General features: G+C 41.4%; 1 protein-coding gene across 1 annotated transcript in view; it reads left to right on the top strand.

Moving 5' to 3' along the window:
* The window catches only part of ABCA12 (ATP binding cassette subfamily A member 12), a 164717-nt gene that overhangs the window by 107016 nt on the left and 35915 nt on the right, over positions 1-21786 (top strand). Inside the window, exons 32-40 of the mRNA XM_019523394.1 lie at positions 337-497; positions 2957-3181; positions 5127-5265; positions 6704-6956; positions 7518-7604; positions 9065-9155; positions 12872-12999; positions 14029-14116; positions 15826-15931. Coding sequence (XP_019378939.1) covers positions 337-497; positions 2957-3181; positions 5127-5265; positions 6704-6956; positions 7518-7604; positions 9065-9155; positions 12872-12999; positions 14029-14116; positions 15826-15931 — 1278 coding nt within the window. The remainder of the gene's footprint in view (positions 1-336; positions 498-2956; positions 3182-5126; positions 5266-6703; positions 6957-7517; positions 7605-9064; positions 9156-12871; positions 13000-14028; positions 14117-15825; positions 15932-21786) is intronic.

Raw genomic sequence — 21786 nt, forward strand, 5'->3', positions numbered from 1 at the left:
AAACAGCTTCATCCTGATGCACCATCACTGGCCCCTTCAACTCCACCTGCCCACACACACATTCCACATGCACTGTGGGATATGTGAGCCACAAGTTACTTGATCTGATAAGGCACAGAGATGTTGCAGGCTGTGCATGGGTTTCGGAAACCTTCCTCTGAATGTATTGTGAAAGTCTGCCACAATACTAAGGACGGTTCCTCCCTAATGTTGCTCTCAGTCACCTTCAATATGATTTCTTAGCATACAATTTTTACAGCTGATTTTTTTGAAAATCTTCATATACTCTGTCCTGTACCTGATATATTTGCTTTACCTTCATGCCCCTTGTTTTAGGCCGCACCACTATTCTCTCCACCCATCACTTGGATGAAGCAGAAGTTCTGAGTGACCGAATTGCATTTCTGGAGGAGGGAGGCCTCAAGTGCTGTGGGTCTCCTTTCTACCTGAAAGAAACATTTGGTGATGGATACCATCTGATTCTCACTAGAAAGAAGGTTTGTAATTGTATTAGGGAACCCTAGACTCAAATGATTTAGACTCAAATGTCTAGAAGTGACTTAAGTTTTTTCAGTGCCAAACTCTGAAAGAGCCTAAATTCAAATGCATGAGATGACAGGGAAGAGACAAAATATGGCACCCCATAAAAAGGGAGTACATTGTATATGATTGTCTAAGTTTTTGTTTACACAGTGGAGACTGTGATAATTATTCTAGTTAATTTAGCTATTCTGGAATAACTCTTCTTTATTCCAGAGCTGTCCATCCTAGGCTTCCTCACTGTACCCTCTCTACCTGTGTTGAAGTCTAAGCCATCAAACATTCAGGACCTCTGGGCCCCATTATAGTGGATTATATCACCCACTGAGAGAGAACTGGTCATGAGCCCAATTTCTGCTAGTACATAAAGGTTATTGGGAACAGACAGAAAATGTATTGTTGAGTAATGAAAGGAGTTCCTCCTGAAGCCCCCATTCTACTGGGAATGCAACCAAATCCTTAAGGTTCTTCAATGTTGCTCCATTTGGTGTTGCAACACCTAATCCCTAATATGCGAGTTTCCTTCATCCCACATGAGGGTACAAAGCAGCAGGCCACAGACACACACACATCTACCTTCTTGGGACCCTTTGCTGTATTTTGTCTTACCTGTGCTTGTTGAGTCAATCAGGCTGTACTGACAAGCTGGACAGGCTAATATCTAGTTTGAAACTCCTGCTTCAGGTACTTCAGCTTGAACTAGGGGTTAAAACTCTTGGTGGGGACAGCATGAGGGCTTCAGATTGCTTTGCTTTGTGCATGATGACCAGAAGAAACATAAATGCCCACGGGTTTAAATGGGAGCCACACAGTGTTGCCAGGTCTCAAATATGAAATTATCTTATTGGAAGCTCAACATTGTCATATTTGCTGAAAAACTATGGTACACTGAAAAATATGCAAGTAAGTATGCAAATAAGTCGTCGTCCTATTTACTTTATATTGCTCACTATGGGCATTTTTACATGTGCCCCGATGCAGCACCAGGCACTTTTAACTAGCGAGCCATGCTAATTAAAAGCGCCTGGCACTGCATCAGGACCAGGTGTATCAGACATGCAGTGTGCATCAGCACTGAGAAAATGGCAGCAGTGCTCTTTGAACTAAAGCGCATCAAATGTGTTTTAGTTCAAAGGGCACCGCCGCCATTTTCTCAGTGCTGAACCCAAGCTGCGCCACTGATACACGCGATACATGAGGCTGCCAGTGTCTGTCAATTTATGTGGTTGAGCAGGCTCAATTAATTGAGTTTGCTCCGACGTGCTGGATTTCCAGTGTCGGAGCAGACTCCCCACGTGTGTAAGTGCCAGTGAGTGAGTGAGAACTGGGTCATCAAAGCTGAAGCCTTCCCTTATTTTGAGGCAAGCAGTCATAAGAAACTGCTGATTGAGCAAACCTAAAAGTCAGTTAAGACTCCCTGAGAGTGACTTGGGTATTGCATATGCTGCATCAGTTAGCTGCCTCAAAAATTATGGTACATTTTGAACACTTTTACTATTATCGATTGTTCATTGTACAAGGGTTGAAATTATCATACGAATATGATAATTATTGTATACCTGGCAACACTGAAGCCAAGCAACAGGTTTAAGAAAGTCAGTGGTTTCTGAATGGTGGACTTCAGTGCCTAAAGAAGAAGACAGATGCCTAAGGATGTGGGATAAACTGCATTGCTGTCTCAGAGAGGGAGACACTAGGAAGATGCATCAGTCTTGAGATCCCCGCAGAGCAGAATTGAACACTTTTAACTAGGCCATTGAACTGGCTGGAACATAAAAGCATTTTTATGTTAGAAGGGGATAGAGTATCCCTGAAGGCTAAAGCAAAGCCACATGTAGAATTTGAAGTTAGTTCTTCAAAGAAATAACCAGACAAGCAGAGTCCATGGGGAATGTCTTGCCTGAAGCAAAGTATTATGCTGCCAGAGAGAGGAAGGTCCCTGCTGTTGTTATTAGGGCAGCACTAGAAGCCCCATGTTGCAGGGTTCTGTGCAGATGCATAGTGAGAGAGTCCCTGTTCCAAAGAGCTTACAGTCTATATAGAAAAGGCAGGCAAAGAAAGTATTGTAATCCCTGTTTTACAGATTACAATATGAGGAACGGAGACAGCGAAGCTAAAGCTCATATCAACAAAGGTATTTAGTGTCTTGCTCCTCCCAGTTGCCTCAACTGGATTGAGGCACCCTTCCCAAGAAACCACCAGGGCATCAGTAACAGTGCTCAGAGTAGAACCCGGATCTAGGTTCCAATGTAATGATCTAGTCACGTATCCTTTCCCATCTCACTTTGATAATGAAGACGGAGTCCTGTAAGTCTTGAACACTATAGGTCACCCAGTGCTGACAGATTAATTTGTGGATGAGAAGGTCACCTCCCAGACTGATATCTGAACTGTAGGTGATTTTCTTGGTTTTCAGAACATGGCAGAAGAGTGTGACACCTCAGCAGTGACCTCCATGATCCAGTCACACCTCCCAGAAGCTTATCTCAAGGAAGATATCGGTGGAGAGCTAAAGTACGTGCTTCCCCCATTCAACTCCAGAGTCTCTGGAGCATATCAGTCTCTCCTCAAAGCCCTTGATACCAGCTTGAATGATCTCCATATTGGCTGCTATGGGATTTCAGACACCACCATGGAAGAGGTACTTGTCAATATATATTGTTACCTAGATGCTATGAAGATGAACTTCACAAAAGATCTGTAATTCTGATTCAGGGGCCAAACAGTGACACGCTTGTAGTCTGAGGGGGTTGCCATTTTTTGGTTTTGGTCAGTTGATTGGATATTTTTTGCCAGTTTTTTGTATTTTGTTGAAGTCATGTGTTGTTCTAAAGCCCAAGATGGAGCACGCTCTCTCTCAGCAAAGAATCTCACCTCACTAAGGGTTTTTCAGTGCCTTCTCAAGAATGGGACACACCATGATTAGAATACAGGAAAGCAGGAATAGTAGCATACTACTTAAATTTAGTTTGCAGTGCTGAAGAATATGAATAGGTCTGCAGAAAGAATCAGCTGGGAGAAGCCTAACAATGCTGACATGTAATGTATCATCGTTAAGCTCCAGAGTGAACACCTCATTAGATTAAATGGAACAATTCGTACTACTCAGAGCAGCTTCTGTCTGTCTGAACTCTCAGGTAGAGAAGGTTGCATCTGGCCACATTTGGGAGCTTTTCATTATTCATATCTGTGATTTAAGTGAAAGAATAAATTATTGAGAGTGATGGGGCTGACAGAGAACTGTTTCCAGTCCTCAGTCTCTGATCCTTGGATTCTCTGTAGAGACTTAGGTGACACCCCAAAAGTGCACTTTTTCTTTCACAGCTGAGCTGGCTGTAAAGTTGATAATCTCCAGTCACTTATTATGAAGATTTATTTATCAGCATTCAGGTCATTACCCCTGAAGAAACACAAACATTCAGTAAACCAAACTAAGACAAAAAGTATTTAAAAAAAGAAAAGGCTAGATTATCCCTGTCTGACTTGGCAGAGGTGCAAGGGAGAATAAAGGACCTCATTAAGCCTCTGCTTAGAACTCTCTGACCACTTGGATTTTGTCTTTGTTGCAAAGTGAATTTATGTTATAACATTATTGTTGCACCTAATTTGAGCCCGGTTCACATACTTTAACCTTTACACACGTTACAGTGCATTTTAACACACATTTGCTGGTCCAAGAGTGAAGAAAAACGATATTCTTAATCCAAATAAGTTACGTTGAGGCAAAATCCTAATGAAGACAAAGCAGTTTAAAGTTTTCATAAAACAGAATATGAAATTAAAAACTAGATTCCTCAATAATTTTAATTTGAACAACTAATTTGTGAAAAAGCTCTAAATTCTGTTGTCATCACTAGGGTTCTATGTTGAGTTACTTAGCTCAAAAACAGATTTTTCTCCTCCTAGTGAAGGTAGTACTAGAAGGAAAAATATAGATGAAAAATGTGAATGAGCACAACTTTTCTGCTGTAGATATGACCACTCTAGAGAAGTGATTCCGGCAAGTGATACTCAAATGCTACTAGTCCTCCAGTGCCTTCCCACCGATTCCCCTCTGTTCACATAAGATTTCCCATAAGAAAAAAATTGAGAGCTTTTTGAGGTGTCTTCCCAATAACTTTTGGCATGTGGTCTAGAAGCCTTAGCACCAGACGGTCACTCATAGTGGTGACTATCCCAGACCATGCCAATGCAGGCAGTCAAACTACAGCCTCTTTTGCACAAGCTAGACTAACCTGAGAAAAAATATCTCAAAGTAGGATAATTCAAGTTCACTCTTCAAGTAAGGCAGATCCCAAGGAGACAGGAAAGGCTAACTTCTTGATACTTTTCACTACATGGGTTGAGAAGAACATCCCATTCCAACTTATTAGCCAGAGGTTCAGAACTGGGTGCCTGCTGGGAAGGAAGCTGTTAATTTATACTTTGTCCAGAAGAAAGCAGGATCAGGGAGAAAACTGTAATCTGGAGAAGCATCATCAAGTCATAACTCAATTACAAGAATATATGTTAAATGGTAGTTACTGTGGAATTTAGCTGGAATGATTGAGGCTGGAATATTCTTCTCTTCTTCTCTTGTTCAATAGGTATTCCTTAACCTGACTCAAGACCTAGAGAAAGATCAACAAGATGACAATAAGTTGCCCCAAGTGGTGCCCGAACCCAATGGTGTAATGAACAGTGATGAGATGTCTTTGAACAGTCACAGCTTCACTGACAAAGATGGTATTAATTTATTCCTAACTTTTATTCCACATTTATACCAAATTTAAGATGTGACACATAGGCTAGTTGGGAACATATTGCACATTGCCCCTTTTCTTTGGTTAACTGGAAATCAAACTTCAGCCAACTAACAATTATCTACCGAGTAAAAATACAGCTTTACCGTAATACTGGTTTCTAATAGTCTGTATCACAAAGTAATTTATGGAAGGGGATTTTTGAAGCCAGCTCCCACTAGATAAATATATCCTTTAATTTAATGAAATGCAACTCTTTGGCAAAAGAACAAGGTATACATCTGAATGTAATAACAACTAATGCACCAGATTGACTTATCAACGTTAGCACAATATGAAAGAGAATATATGTTACACCCTTTAATTTTGTGCCAAACTAACACAGCTAGAAGAGAGCCGGCTGGATTCTTTTCCCTTGTGGTGAATCACTAACAGAATTGTTTGCTAAATTCCAGTCATTTAAAAATCTGTAAACTCATTGTGGACTAGATACAGTAAAGGTGTAACCTATCTCTGAGAACTTGATTTGGCCTTCAGGGTTTTTTATTATGGGTAATGAGTAATAACAAATGAAGACCCCAGATTTGGACAAAGGCATCTTTTTACATCTGAACAAACCCTGTAAAACAAGGAAGGAACTAAGCAAATGATACCCTTGGACTCCCACAATGATATTTTCAGACCTATGCTTTAACAGTGAAACATTATAAACAGTAACTCAAAATGTTTAGGAAAGTGTTTTATGTCATCCCTAATGAAACTGCTGAAAATGATTTGCTTGGCTCTGTCTCATATATATGAGAGATAATATTTCATTCATTTCAAAGCAGTCTCTGCTGGACCAGATAAAGAGGAATATCTTGTACAAGGATTTGTTCAGCATTTAACCCACAGCAGCTGTTTCAGTGCAAATTGTCAATTAGTTTCTATAACAGTTCATATGCCTTGTTTTTTCATTACATGACTTATTATTGAGTTGCGTCTGAGGAGCTAGTTTCTAAATGGTGAAAATTTCAAGCTTGCAAATTTGAACAGTTGTAAGTTTCCTATCTAAGCTGCATTTATAAATATAAGGGACTTGCTTTTTTGCCTCTGATAAGAGAGCTCTTTTCCTCTGGCATGAAATGTAACTGTAAATGTTACACATGAGCACATGCTCCTCTGACATGCAATTAAAATGTAAATATTACATGCGCGCACGCACACACACATGCACACTCACACAACTGGGGGCCAGGGAAAGGCTGAGTTCTAATCCCAGCTCTGACTCTGTATCTCATGGTAAACCACTTAACCTCCTAGCTTGATTTTTCTGTTCGTAAATGGGAGTGATAAGATATTCTTATCTCACAATCAGTTTCCAACTCTCTACAACGTTAATCAAGAGAAAGTGATGAGTGTGATTCCATTTCTTGTGTCAGACCAATCCTTGCTTAAACCAAGAAAGCTGAAGAAATGGCCGTTGCTGCTCAAGAGGGCAAATGCCGTGTTCATCAAGAGGTTCCACCATACCCGACGTAATGTGAAAGGCTTTATTGCTCAGGTCATCCTACCAGTACTCTTTGTGGCAACAGCTATGGGGCTTGGTACACTGAGAACAAAGGAGGCTGAATATCCAGACCTCCTCCTTTCTCCCTCCATGTATGGGTCCTCTGACCAGGTCGATTTCTTTGGGTGAATATCACTTTTTTTTTTTTTTTTAAATCATTCAACTTATATTTTTCCTAAACACACTGGGTGGGTGATTGAGCCAGAGCTAATTCTTTTGGTGAGGCAATAGGAGCCATATATTCCATAGACACTACCATCTCTTTTGGTTAGTGAGTGGAACGTTTCAGGCACACATTGCCTGATAGTTGGTTTTGGAGGGGAGTTGGTAGAGGAGAGAATGGGAAGTCTGTATATATCCTAAATATACTATCTGACATCACAGTAGTTGGCTCTTATTTGAAGCAAAATTGTAAGTGGCCTCAAGCTTAAATGCGATCCACTTGAGCCTTAATTTAGCAAAGCCCTGGAGCATGGGTGTCATGCTAACTATACATGCAGTCACATTAACCAATGGAACTGTCCTCATGCTTCTAATTATGCATGCGGTTATATGCTTTGCAGGACCAGGGACCAAAACAATCATTTATTTAGCTCCATTATTTAATTCAGCCAACAAATTTTCACGGCTTGGCCCATAATGAAACTATCTTGAACACTTCTTTTTTTTTCTTTGTTAAATCTTAGGAACTTTAATGAAACCACAGATGCTTTAGTCGCTTCAATGCTTTCTTTCCCTGGAACAGATAACACATGCATGAATGAAAGTAATTCGTAAGTAGTTCTTCATCTCCTCCTTTTTAAAATTCCTAATCTGCAAAAGGAAATGACATAAAATTAATAGCCGTCAGATTTTAATAACAGCCTTTGATCATCTGCAAAGTTTTCAAACCCCAGTGCCACATCAGAAAAGCTTAATCTATTGCCTGAGTTCCTGAAAATAGATTTGCATCATCATGTAGAAGAGTTTTGAAACAATCTGATTTTCAAACTCCAGTGCTTAAATTTGTTAGGCAAACTGAACCAAACTTTGAGGACTTGGTTATGCAGCCCACACTCACAGTGGTGAACTCTTAGTCATAGGCGTAAGTCATTTGACTTCATTGGGTTTATGCACTGAAATACTTGTCACAATGAGTAAGGGTTAGAGTGGTAAATATGACTGACAGGAACTGCTTTGGAGATAAAAATAATGAGGCTACACTGTAATATTCTTACCCATGTTGAGCACTACTTTACTTTTCCAAAAAGTCCTATTTATACCAATAAGGCTATCTTCAGAATAAGGGGCTACTCAACATAAAGGCTGACAGTCTAGCTGAATAATTCTCAACCACACTACTGTGAGATCCTTTTAAGAGTGCAACGCAACAATAGCATTGTTAGGTATGCAAACACCTACACATAATTTATGACTTAACTCCAGAGATTTCAAATAGGAACTTATAGTGTCAAAAAATTCTGACTTGCTTTGATCTGTCTGAATTCTTTATAATAGAAGAATTGCTCTATTATTTTTATGAAGTCAGAAAACAAAGGAAATTGGTTTGTGAAATGGAATACTACTAAATTCAGAAAAGTAATGGAGGGGTGCCTTGAGTCTAAAACAGTTGAGAACCACTGGCCTTGCCCTTATGGCTATGATGCAAGTTAGAAAGCTTTCTTGTCCTTCGGTTGAGCTGACAGAGAAGTAGGTTAACTTGGTTTTTACAGATGAATTATGAAAGGGTCAATAGTAACTGCCAAATATTCCCTGAGGGAATTAATACAGTGCAGGGAAATATTTGTGGTGATCTGCAGTTTGTTACCATCACATGGGTCTCCAGTGCAGCACCTCTAGCAGCGGGGGATGCTGTTTATTTGTAATATTATTTTGGCCTTTTCAACTTAAACTTTTTAGGCTTTTGGCTTTGGGGTTTTGAAGCAGGCTTAACAGTCTCCACCCAATCAGCATAACAGTGACCACCAAAATTAGGTCTATAGAAACATAGCTAAAACTGGTGTGCATTCAGAACTGCTGAACTACAGCCCCAATTGAATTCAGTGGGAATTGCGGGTTGCCCAGCACCTCTGAGGACGCACCCTAGTGCACTGTAGAGGATGGTCCTCTCTAAAGGGCTGCATATATTCTGTCACCCTTGCTCTATTACAGGGGCCTCTGTCATTGCATAATTAGATACCATCTGCATGTCTATACATTGGAAATTTCAGGGAAATAATGTGCTTGTTTTCAGGTGTTTAAAAGAAGATATGCTTGGCCAGTGGGTATTCAGTGGAAACCAGAGCACTGAATATTCTGTCTGCAACTGCACAGGCAGCCACCAGGTAAAGCTAAGTTAATACTTAATGAGAGAGTGAATTTGAAATACTTGAGAGGTACCTGGTATACAAATTATCTCATGGTTCAGGAGTCAGGTATTGCAAATGGGAACTCACTGGATCAGCTCCATCCCAAACCATGGTGAAAATTGTTATCAAGTGGCTGTTTGATGTACTAGACATTGCATATACTCATAAGGAAAAATATCTCTGGACCAAAGAGATTATAACCCAAGGTGCAGATCCTACAAACCTTTACATGAGTGTTTAATTTTACTGCTGTAACTCAAGACCCTTGAGGCTCATCAGACTATTATCAAATCCCCCCATTTTTGACCCTCCAGCCCAAATTATTAGGTATCCATTTATAGCTGGGTCAATTAGGAGTGGCCTTTGGCCCAAGTCTGGAGTGCAGCTTGTATTCATGCCTCTGGAGGCATAGTGCAATGCTTAACCACTCTGCCTCTGTGCTCCACACTGTCATGAATAACTCCACTGAAATCAGTGGAAATGTCTGCAGGACTGGAGCTTAAGTAGACCAGGCAGACAAAGTGGGAGGAAAAAAGAAGCAGAGAAAGGTGGCGCAACTTCTTCATGGTTACTTAGTCAATCTCCAGCAGGTCAATGGCAGAACCAAGCCTACATCCCAGTAACATATCTTCCTTGTGCAGTGACTGATACTGCCTCCCAAGATAGTACTATTGCAGTTACCACTAATTGGCATCCCTATAGCAAGTCTCAGCAAAGAGGTCATGGGCTGAATAGTCTCAGAGGGTAAATTAACTTCTTGGGGGAGGCCCTCAGCTAGTAAACTGGAGTAACTATGGCAATTTGCATCAGTTTAATATCTTACACTTTATCTCTAGAAGTTCCCCCTTCAGATCCTGGGAAGATATATGTTGTTAAGTAGCAGTGATGCAGAACCTATTGCTGGCACTAAACATGCTGTACTTGATCTGTAGGTATACAGAGAACTTCTTTCTCCAGGACTGTCACTTTAGCACCCTTTGACAAGCAGTAATTTTACTTTAGCAGAGGAGAGGAGGGAATACTGTGCTCCGAGGGAGATTCACACAGTAATTTCTCTGCCTTCTGTACTTGCCTACCCTCAGTGGAAAAGGTTTTAATGGTGTTTTTCAGTGTTGCATGATTGTCCCATTTAACAGAAGTGAGTATGTATTCAAGAGGAAAATTGCATTTTATAGTGTGCTATCTTTATGTGGAAGGGCCCTATTATCACCATTTGCCTTCAAAGATTTAAGTGAGTGCAGAAGTCTGGGTCCATCTGCTTTTACGCTCTTTGTATAATAGATGATGATGATGTTTAATAAATAGTTATCACTTTGCACTGCATTGGCACTTACAGGCTCAGATCAGGGCCTTATTGTGCTCTGTATATACATGTCATGAGAAGGCAGACCCTTACAAGCTCAGTGTAAGATGTCAGATGACAAAGCCAATGTTGTTAAGAGTTACTTCTGCTTATCCCATTAGTAAACCTGGTCCAAAGATGAAAATCTGCCTGTTTTGTGCAATCTGTTAGGAATATTGTTAATTTCAAATCATTGATTACTGTTTCAAATAGGTCTGTAGCATGCTTGGCAATGATTGCCATTTGGCTGGCACAAAGCAGGTGTTTCTTAGCTGTCTCGCATCCCCTAGTGAAAAGAAATAATCAGATATATTGTAGGGGAGGCATGCTCTTTTGTAATGTACTAGCAGAGGGGAGTAGCAGGTGTGCTGTTTGATGAGGAGGGCATGTCAACTTTAAGCAGTGTCCAGGGGCCTGATCCTGCATCCTCTGAAGTCAGTGTAACTTTGACTCTCCCTTTGACTGATACAGTTTGTAAAACAACATATTGTGTGCCTTCCAGCTCTCTTGTTTGGGCCAGCGCTTCTCAGGATTTCTCTGCATTCCTGGCAAAGCAGTAAAAACACAGCACATTGCTGCTGTGAAGCTGCAGCAGTTCTTCTTTTTTATGGGTTGCATTGCCTTGGCCAGGGTCTGGGTCAGAAAAAAGCAAGGCAGCATGAAGAGGCAAGATGCTGCTTCCATAGCCTCCCTGCTTGATACTAAGCTTGCGAGTCTATGTTGAGATCAATTCCACCCTGTCAGATCCTGTTATTGAACTGAAGAGGAGAGAAATGGTGGATATGGGCACCCAGTAGGGGACAGCAGGGGTATAGATTGATGGAGAGATGTGAGGAAATGGGAGCTTTTCCTAGGACTTCTGTCATTTCAGATGAAGTGTCAAACCCTGTAGGCATATGGGTGAATTACATTCATATTTAGCCCCTTATAGCTATGGTAGGCATCAACTGAGCATATGTAGGTGATCACTCACCTTGAAACATGTGCCAAAGTTATTTTGATCTTAGCAGGACTTCAGCAGGTGCTTAGTTGAACCAAGACTTGAACTAGGGCATCTCCATAAGCTCGTCACTGAATGGGGACCACAGGCATTAAAAACAACACATTGGAATGTATGCCCTAATGCTTCAGAGCTCTGAACCCAGATCCCCATTCTTTTGAAGCACCAATCCTTGGACAGGAATATACCTTATTGACCCAAATCTAAGACAACTTTGAATTTAAGACAATCCTGCCAGTAATTAGATTCTATACATTGAAAATGTATACATTTTAGTTGGTCATCTTAAATTCATCCTCCTGTCCCTTGCCTGTACCTGTTCCTCCTCCTCCTCCCAGCCCATTGCCCCTGTGCCTGCCCCTACCCCCGACCCGATGCTTGTGTCTGTGGAAGGCAATGGCAGAAAAGAGCAGTTGGGAGGAAGGAGCAGGGACTGGGGGTGGGAGGGGATAGGCTGCAGGGGGCACCATGGAGGTAGGGGCTAAATGAGCTGTCCCCCACTAAATGAGCCTTACCTGGCCCCCAGACCTGCCTTCTTGGGCCTATACCCCACTGGGGCCTACTCGCGCTTCTCGCACCTTCGCCCACTGGGCCTACAGTGCTTCTTGCACCACTACAGCGCCCTCCCTGGCACTCAGAGCACCCCCCCACCTTACAGGGGGGCTCCTGTTGAGGCCTCCTCCACCCCTACAGCCTTGCCCGGTCCTCCGGTCTTAAACCAAAATCTCCCTTTCCTGGGTTATAACACAACTCCAAGCCAACCTGGCTATCTCTGTGTATCCTTCTCAGGGTTTCCTCCACCCCGCCTTATACGCAGCCACTCTCCAACCATCAAACCTCTCTATTATCCTTGGCTCTGTTTACTCCCACAGAACTCCTTCTCCTTGTGCTGCCCAAGGGAGACTGGCTCTGGCCCTAGCCTTCTCTGTTTATAAAGGCCAGGCCCTGCCCCCTGGCAGTCAGCTGACCCAATTAGTTGCTACAGCAACTGGCACCTGCTGCCCTCATGAATGACAGCTAAACCCATTTCCTACTATTATCAGTAGCAGGTGCCTTAACTTCCCACTACACACCATTATCTAGTAGCAGGCACCCTAGTGCCCTGCTACAGAGCCATTCTGGCCTGGGGCAGGCAGCAGCTCTGCTCTGACTTCAGCTGCTTGCCCCAGGTTGGTGCTCAAATCTTAGACAAAGGCTCCCCTCTCCCCCCCAACCTCCTTTGGGGAATAAACTTCATCTTGGACCAGAGTAAATATGGGGAGTCTTAAATGCTGTTCATTGGATTTATGACATTTGTGTTTTAGTTAAAGAAACAGTTTTCATAGTTTTCTTTCTTTTTTTCTTTTCCAGGCATGCCCACGATTTGCCTTTTCCCCACCTCACCGAAGAACCTTCTCAACCAGGATGGTTTATAATCTTACTGGGCATGATGTGGAAACATACCTTTTAGAAACTGCCAGAGATTTTCTGCAGAAAAGGTACAACATAAATCCATTTGCCCCTCATTCTCTGGTCATCATTAGTTACTGGCTTCTTAAGTGTTTAATTCTCTTTTAATAACCCAGCTATTTTAAATTCATTTTTCATATGCTCTCCTGCTGTAGATACAAGCTTATTTTAAAGCTGTTTTGGAGCTATATGGTTAATTGTAAAGCCTGTTGGATACACTCTAAGGCAGGCCTATTCCTGCCCTCCAGTATGGCACTATGCAATGTTGGAACTGAACCACCTGGTATGATGACAGTTGCATTTTTCAGAAGAATTTTTGACCAATCCAAAAACAAAATAAAACAAGGAAAAAAATAAATTTGATAGCCTTCACAGTTAAACAAGCCTTGTACAGAGATTGTGCTCCTAAACTCTGATTCAACAAGGTGTTTAAGTGCATACTGCACTTTCAGAATGGGTTTGTGTCTTATTAATGTTACTTAAGCACATGCCTAAAGTGCTTTGTTAAGTCAGGACCTTTTAAGCCAGTTTCTTCACTAGCAGGTACTCCTTCTTTACAAGCGAGGACTGTATATAAAGTGCTTTGGTGCAAAAAAATAAAAAGTACAGAAAAATCAATTGCAAAAAGTTAATTTCCTTACTGATTTAAGATGAACTCTTCATCTCTTGTGCAAATCTTACACAAACATAGAATTGTTCAGTGAAAGGAGTCAGAAAAACAATGCAATTCCTTTCAACTGTAATGTTTTCCAGAGTGGTATCTAGAGATTTCAACTTAGCTGCTTCATTTTTGTCTTTCTTTTAAAAGTAAAGGCTCCTTCAGTAATGCTGACTGTACTACTCTGTAAATGCTGAGCTAAATGCTCTTGTCATTTGTACTAACATAAGGCCAGAGGCACTCCAGTGCTGGTGATTCTTTGCATTACAATAATGTTTAGAAGCCCTGGTGGAAATTGGCATCTCTTAATTGACTCCAGTGTAGCTAATCTGACTTTATACTAGCCCAGGGTCTAGCCTTGCATGTTTCTGATGATTGCGTGTCCCTCTTTTCCATTCAGGTATGGTGGTTGGAGTTTTGGGTTGCCTTTGACTAGTGACCTCCAGTTTGATATCAACCCAGTGCCAGCCAACAGAACACTCACTAAGGTAACTGGCACCGTGGTGGTAGGGTCATGCAAAGCTGCCATAATGCGGATGCAAAGAAGGCGTGTTGCCTGATATGATCATCACTTAAAGAGGATGAAGCTAAGTTACCAGCCTTGCAGGTTTTTGGCACATTTTTTGAGGATTTACCAATACTTGGTGTATCTTTATTAAGACAAAATGAATACATGGAGGAGAAGATAGAGAAATTGCTTGACCTCCTCTAGAAAGTGGATGGGCATTGTACATCTGGGTTCCCCCTAGCCTCTGTGATTCTGCTGCACCCCAGGAGGTGGTAAACCTGAATGCATAGCTCATCATCTCCTCAAGCCCTTGCTCTCATCTGCTGCATATTCACTCCAGTCATGGCTCACCTCCAGCATGGTCTATTCAGGCTTCCTGCCCTTTCAGACACCCCATTGTCTTTGTTCTGGGGCACCTTTTGTCTTCAGACAAGGAATGGATCCAGAATAGCATCCATGTGCCCTCTAAATCTAGCTTTCAGTGCTGGACTAGCCATTCTTCCCTGCCATCTAGAAGTACCAGGAGGCATAGTGACTTATTTCTAGACCAGTCACACATCTTCTATTGCAAGGGCAAGCTGTCTTTCACTTCCTAGTCACAGAAGCAGCTGTTGCACATTGACCAACTCCCTTCATCTTTATCCTGGCCATCTAATATAGACTAAAATGCATTGTCTGGCTTGGACAGATTGTCCCATGTTGTGATGTAATGCTGAAAAATGCAACCCTTTTAATTCTTTTGTATAAGCCATGACTGCTAATAACAAATGTCTTGCTCCTCTAGCTTAATGCAGAACCGGACTGTGTACCCCCACTCACATTAGACAGCTTTCATGAGCAGACTCACTTGTGAATAGAGTATGCTGTTAAGGGAAGATAACCCCTTTGGCCTACAAATTGAGTTGGTTTGCTCTGAAAGTGGGCAATAAAGATGGAACCTCACACTTCCATATTTAGACTAAAGATACATTTACAATCTGCGCACAAAATGTGGTAAGTATGTAATAAGAGACAACCCAGGTTGGGTTGTTTCTGACTCAGTCCTCATCACCAGAAGCCTTAATTTGCTTATAGTTCGAGGATAATTAAGATATATCTCTGTCTTGGGCTTTTGCACTGAAGTCTATCTCTGTAGCATCTGAGAGCCTCCCATAGAAAATCAATAACTATGACAAAGCTCTTAGTGTGTTTGGGACTCTCTGGCCCTTATTGTAAAAACTCAGTTTTCCCATTTTGGTTTGGGTTTTTGTTTAGGTTTTCCAAGGGGTAAAAGGGAATTCCACCTCCAGGTAAAGACCTGACGGTTGGAATATAGGCTGCAATGACCTCTTTATGGACTGAACCTGAAGCCATTGATGTAATGTGTGGATTTTTCCAAAAGTCGTAGAACTGGGGCCTTGGTGAACTGTTTGGTTGATAGTGCACAGTACTAAATTAATTCATGGCTTTCCTTTCCCATAGCAGCCACTGGCACTAGCTGTGTTGCTTGGATCCAGACCAAAGTTCTCAGCACCCAACAGCACTAAAGCTTTGGTTCTTACTTTTTAGATATCATACCTTTACCAAATGTTTTTAGAATTGCAGGTTTTAAATATTAGTTACAGCAGCATTAATTTGTCCAAACAGAAAACAGCACAGATCTTGGTAATGATCTTCTACTTGTTGTTTTTATCTCCCAATTGAATATAGGTGTGGTATACTGCAGAGGGGTACCACAGCCTTCCAGCTTATCTCAACAGCCTAAACAACTTCATTCTTAGAGCCAACGTGCCGAAAAATGAGTCTTCTAAACATGGTAGGTACACAGGAATCCTTGAAATCTTTATAACTACTCCCATGTTACACACTGAGAAACTCCAGGTTTCTATTTGTAAAGCAAATGATGTAGTGGATAGGCTGGATTCGCTGCTGGTATAAATTGGTGCTGTGTCTATTAACCCCAGAAGTAATTTGTCCTCATAAGGCGCATCCCCATGAGCAGGAACGTATGTTCCCCTGGGACAACTAGTAGTGGCACATATTTGGTGCACAGCAAGTTACCTTAGGTGGGGTAGAGAAGGCTGGGGCCAGCAGCTGGAGCATCCCCAGCAGCCTTATCCGGAGTCTTGGGGACTTCCCAGGGCTCTAGCAGCAGCGATCGAGGTGTGCGGAGCCTGGTCGGCAACTGGAGCATGGCTGTGGCTGGCCAGGCTCCGGTTTCAGGCAGTGCATGCTGCCTCCACGTGCACTACCCCGCTTTTTTCTGGCATCAGTTTTTTTTTTGACACTGGGATCTCCTGGTGTCAAACCTCCCCCCACCACACACAGATACACTGCAAATTAGCAGTGTGGAGAATGCATGCATGTGTGGCACATGCACTTTGCAGTGCCTCAGATGGGTCTGTGGAGCTACAAACCACCCATATGTGCTCATGGGGATGTGCCCATAGCAGGAATATTGGTCCATTGAAGATGGTAGCAAATTTTTCATTGACTTCTTTAATGAGGTCATGTTTTGATTCCTGATAATAGTGGTTCATTTACATTTCCTTTGAAGTCTATATATTACATATATCAAAAGTCTATATCTAGGATCAGTGGACAGGGACCAAGTAATCCCTTAAGCCACTTTCCTGCTCCCACAAAAAGTGAAAGCTTTGGCCTGGTGTTCGACTTCCACAGTGGAATGGAGATAGCTGGCTTTAAATACATGACATTTTTCTGTACAAAAGCTACTTTAGTTTACTGTCAGTGGTGTTTTAAATTACTTAGTTTTAATGATTTTCTTCTCTGAGCTGTCAACAGTTGGATTATGGTAATGAAATATTTGACAGGTGTGCATGTGAAAGAATTAAAAAAAACCCAAAAGTTAAAACACCTCTAAAATAGTATATTTTTGGCAGCATGTGAGCTATCTAGAATCCAGTAGTGATGTGGTAAAGCAAATGGGGCTATCACTTATTTGCAGTTACATCTGAATTGTTTTGCCATTGTGGAGCATCTCAAATTAATCTTTTGTACCACCGTATGCTGTTTTTCACTTATCTTTATTACATGTAAAATACAGACAAGCAGATCTGCAGGGAAGACTTACAATCATAATATTAAGAGGAGCATGAGGGTATGGACATCAGAACAATTTATTGTAGGTTAAAAGGGTCCATGATAACTGCTATGTGGGGACTCAGGGGCAGGCTGGGTTAAGGGGGTTCAGTGATGCAGTTGCACACCCCTTTGATTCCTGCTTCACTCAAACTTTAAAATCAGCTCCCTGGGAAGGGCAATGGCATTTCAAATCAGGCAGCACTGACTGAAGGAGTCAAATGACTTCATTGCTAATTGTAATCTATCTGATTCCTGCTAATCTCTCTCTACTGCACCAGTGCCTCTCCTTTTAATGGTCTTGATGTTCCACTATTCAAACTATTTTTCCTTCTGCAAATTTTCTCTCATGTCATGTCTCTCATGTTTAATGTCTCTCATCTATACTACATTCTTGCAGATTGTTTTTAGTTCCAGCTAAGAGTCTTAACGCGGGTGTGGTAATATGAACTCAGGTGTAGAAATGACTGACTGTGAAATATTGGAGACGCTGTCAAGATGCTGGAAAAGAGTACATTTTGTTTTATGAATCAGAATAAGGGGTGTGCATTTAATTGTTATCACTACAGGACTTATGATACAGTATCTTTGGATGAATTCGACTTTTTGCCTGGTTTGTTGTGTTTTTTAAACTTAATGTATAATCTAGCAACTAGTGCACATTCCAATACATTTATATTTGTTTTTGCTTTGATCTACAGCTGAATAATATCGTGCTAGGCCCCTAGCATATTAGTAAAGTGTCTAGTTTCTCTTTCAATGGAGAAAAATATGTGTTGTGTTTATATGTGATGCTACACTTCAGCATCTGCACTCCCCTTTTCAAAATCCTCAATCTGCCCATGTGCACTCTTACCCTGCTGGAGATGAAAGCTAAATTATGGTAGCTTAGTCCTCTTTCACTGACTGGAATTAAATACATTATACTGGAAAAATATTTGACCACTTATTTTTTCCCTGAAAAAGGACCTGGGGGTCATGATAGACCACAGAATGAACATGAGCCACCAAGATGAAGCCATAGCTGGCACAGTGAATAAAACACTGGCATGCATCTACTGATGCATCTCAAGCAAGACTAAGGATGTCATCCTCCCTGTCTATTTGGCCTTGGTGAGACCACCACTGGAGTACTGTGTCCAGTTCTGGGCGCTGCTCTTCAGAAAGGATGTGGAGAAGCTTGAGAGAGTCCAAAGGAGGGCCACATGCAGGTTTAGAGGTCTGGAGAGCAGGTCATATGAGGAGATGCTGAAAGACATGGGACTGTTCAGCCTGGAGAAAAGAAGACTTAGAGGAAACTTAGTGGCCGCCTATCAGTATATAAGGGGTTTATATCAGGGCCTGGGGGAGCATCTGTTCACCAAGGTACCCCAGGAAAGATTAAAAACAATGGACACAAACTGCTTGAAGATCACTTCAGATTGGACATAAGGAGAAACTTTCTTTGCTATTCAAGTGCCTAGGGTCTGGAATAGACTTCCCCCAGAAGTGGTACAATCACCTACTCTGGAGATCATTAAAAAATAACTTGATGCGCACCTTGCTGGGGTCATCTGACCACAGCAGTCTTTCCTGCCCAACTGCAGGGGGGCTGGACCTGATGATCTCATGAGGTCCCTTCCGGTCCCTAACATCTATGAATCTATGCTTTTACTGCATCTATATCCATATGGGTTGTAGGTGCCACGGGCGAAACAAATGAATACTAATAAATGACAAGACTGATAATTCCCACATCCCACTAATAAACCCATATAAAGAGTGGGAAAAATCAAATGAATTCTTGAGGAAAACTCAGCAGGGGTAGCATAAGCCTAGTCTGAAATATAATTGAGGAACAAATTCTGTGTGGTATCTTCTTAAAAACTAAAGCTATTTGTTGCTGTGACAAATAAATGACAGTTTAAGAACCATTGAAATGGCCAGATAAAAGTGCATTGTCATTTCAGCAGTTTGAAAGAGGTGCCAGTCCTGCTTTTGAGCTTTGACTTAGACTACGTACATTTTAAAAAATACATAAAAGTGCTTTTTACCCTGTCACTAAGCAAATCATAATAGCATTCGACTTATGTATATTGTACTTCCGTTTTTCCAGCCTGACAAAAAAGTATTGAAATGGAAATTTTGACTTCTAACCTAAGCTGCAGTAAAGGAAAAATGGCTTTATAGTGAAGTATTAACAGATTAGCCAGACTGTATGTCTTTTTTTATTTTTTACAGCATGAAACATTTTCTTATTGTTTGAATGTCTTTATTAGCAGCCTGAGATTTGTATTTCATCCTGCCAAAAAAGAATCATTGCTCTTTAGTGACAATTGTTTTATTTTCTTTAAAATGAGCTGCAAGTAAAATCTCACTGTTTTATCTGTTTCAGTGATATGTGCTGACTATAGCACATCATTATCTAAAACTAAGGCTAGGGTCATCCTCCCTTGTCCATAGGGGATAACACCTGGGTATAACTATTCAGCAATTTCCTCATGAGACAAGCCCCAAATACAGACACCTATGCTGATCTATTGGCACCCAGCTGAAAGTAGCCTAATTTTCAAAGGTGTTGAGTGTTATTAGTTTCTTTAGAATTTAACAGCAACTCTGGGTTCTCAGTATCCATTTGCAGAGAATGGGGGCACTTATTTAGGCAACAAAATATGGATTTAAGCATCTAATTTTAGTCCCCTTTATTAGAAAATATTAGTTTGACCTCTGTCAGGTCCAAAAGTTATGGAAGCTTGCTCTAGCTTTGATAGCACATTACTAGGTTTTGAAACTGAGTGAAGTTCCTCCTTTTATTATATAACACTGCAAAAGTCTATAGACAAAAATGGGAAGAATGAAAAGGGTTGACTAAAGGTATGAACAGATGTCACATTTGTCCCTGGAGACAGTCCCATGATTATACAAATGTACACATCCATTATCCCACCTCTAGTCCCGCTGAAATATGTAGGATAAAGCATACTATGGCCAGCTACAGACATTACAAATAAACCAGTATAAATGATCAGAAACTAATCTATACCTGTAGCAGAAAACAAGTTGGACACACAGAGACTGGTTTAAAAATGGTAGAACCTGGTTTAAGATTTGCCACCCCTCCTTTCCCCTCCAAAAAGAGGACAAATGTATGTTCTGTTCACTATCAAACTAAACACCACTTACAGAAAATCACTAACTTAGAATGATTCTGCCTCAGGGTTTTTGAATGCCTGTAACTAGCCTAATCGTTTTTCCCAGATTATCTAGTTGTACACATCAGTACGATTGTTGTGGCTCATTCCAGGCAGGGATAAGCCTGTCAAGCTGTGTGCTCTTGCTGTCTGCTTACCAGGAAAGGAGCAGCAATACAGCTTTAGAGGGCTACATTTGGACAGGACTGTGTAGCACCAGTTTTAGTCCCAGTCAGATACCAGGACAATCCCAGGTCAGATGAGATTTCTTTTTGTAGCCTGAAGTCCCACCAGAGCCTGATTGTCATAGGTGGCTTACCATGACCACACATTCCACCCTGAGGGGTGATGAAGCTGTAGATACCTCATAAAGGACCAGGTTGTCTTTGTCTTGCATGTTCTATGCTGACTGAAACCAATGCAATGCTGTTTGTTGAGGGTGGAAGCATTTTGAAGCAGTTTTGTGCTTGCTTTATACAGCTACAAGCAATGACTCGAGGTGCATGATAATGTAGAATCAGGCCCTAAGTCTTATTACGGCTGGATCAAATCTCTGGAGATATTACTGTGACAATCTCAAGTTCAGCATAAACCAAATTCTTGTTTTTTAACAAAACTGTTAAAACTCTGAATCATTAGCTGAGATAACAAGCAAGTCTTCATGCTATGGAGTCATAGAGTGGAGAATTCTTGAACACTTTTCTCCTTCATATGCCTTATGATTGACAAGCTCTAACATGAATCTGAGCATGATTTGGTTGAAGAAATACACTTCAAATGTGCTCTGTAACATAAAAAAAAAGTGTTTGATTAACTTTTCATTTGCATCAGCAGCATTTCTATTTTTTCCACAAGTCTCCCCCTGCTGGCTACTTTCATGAGAAATACTTTCCTCCACTACATATTCCAAAGAAATTCTAGATAGCATGCTTTCCAAACAGGCTATTAACACTTTGCCAATCTCACAGATGAATTATGGAGAATACATATCTACAATAAAATAGGGCCTCCTTGACCCCCGTAGTATAAATGAAAAACTCAAATTATTTGGAGAGCCACATTCCCTGTTTCTCACTTGCCAGTGGGCCTAACTGCTCTGACTGCGGTAGAGAGGATTCTGTTCAATTCTGAGCACGCTGGGGCTCTAGCTATTACCTTGGGAAGCCTCACCACTGTGACCAGAGCCTTGGCAAAAGTCTAAAAGCTACATGGTCTGGCTCTTCAGGCCATATTTGGCTACATGTTTGACATCCTTGATTTGCACCAAGCGTTCCTTAGCCTGCACTGGGCATACAAACAGGCTACCATGAGGCAAAGTAGGGAGCGAATTTATAGTGGATCTCCTGTTATGTGGTAGCTGCCCATGTGCATGCTTTTATCCCATGATATATATGGGAGA

This window comes from Gavialis gangeticus, unplaced genomic scaffold, assembly GCF_001723915.1.
Source record: "Gavialis gangeticus isolate Ggan-Ray unplaced genomic scaffold, GavGan_comp1, whole genome shotgun sequence".
Taxonomy (NCBI): Eukaryota; Metazoa; Chordata; order Crocodylia; family Gavialidae; genus Gavialis; species Gavialis gangeticus.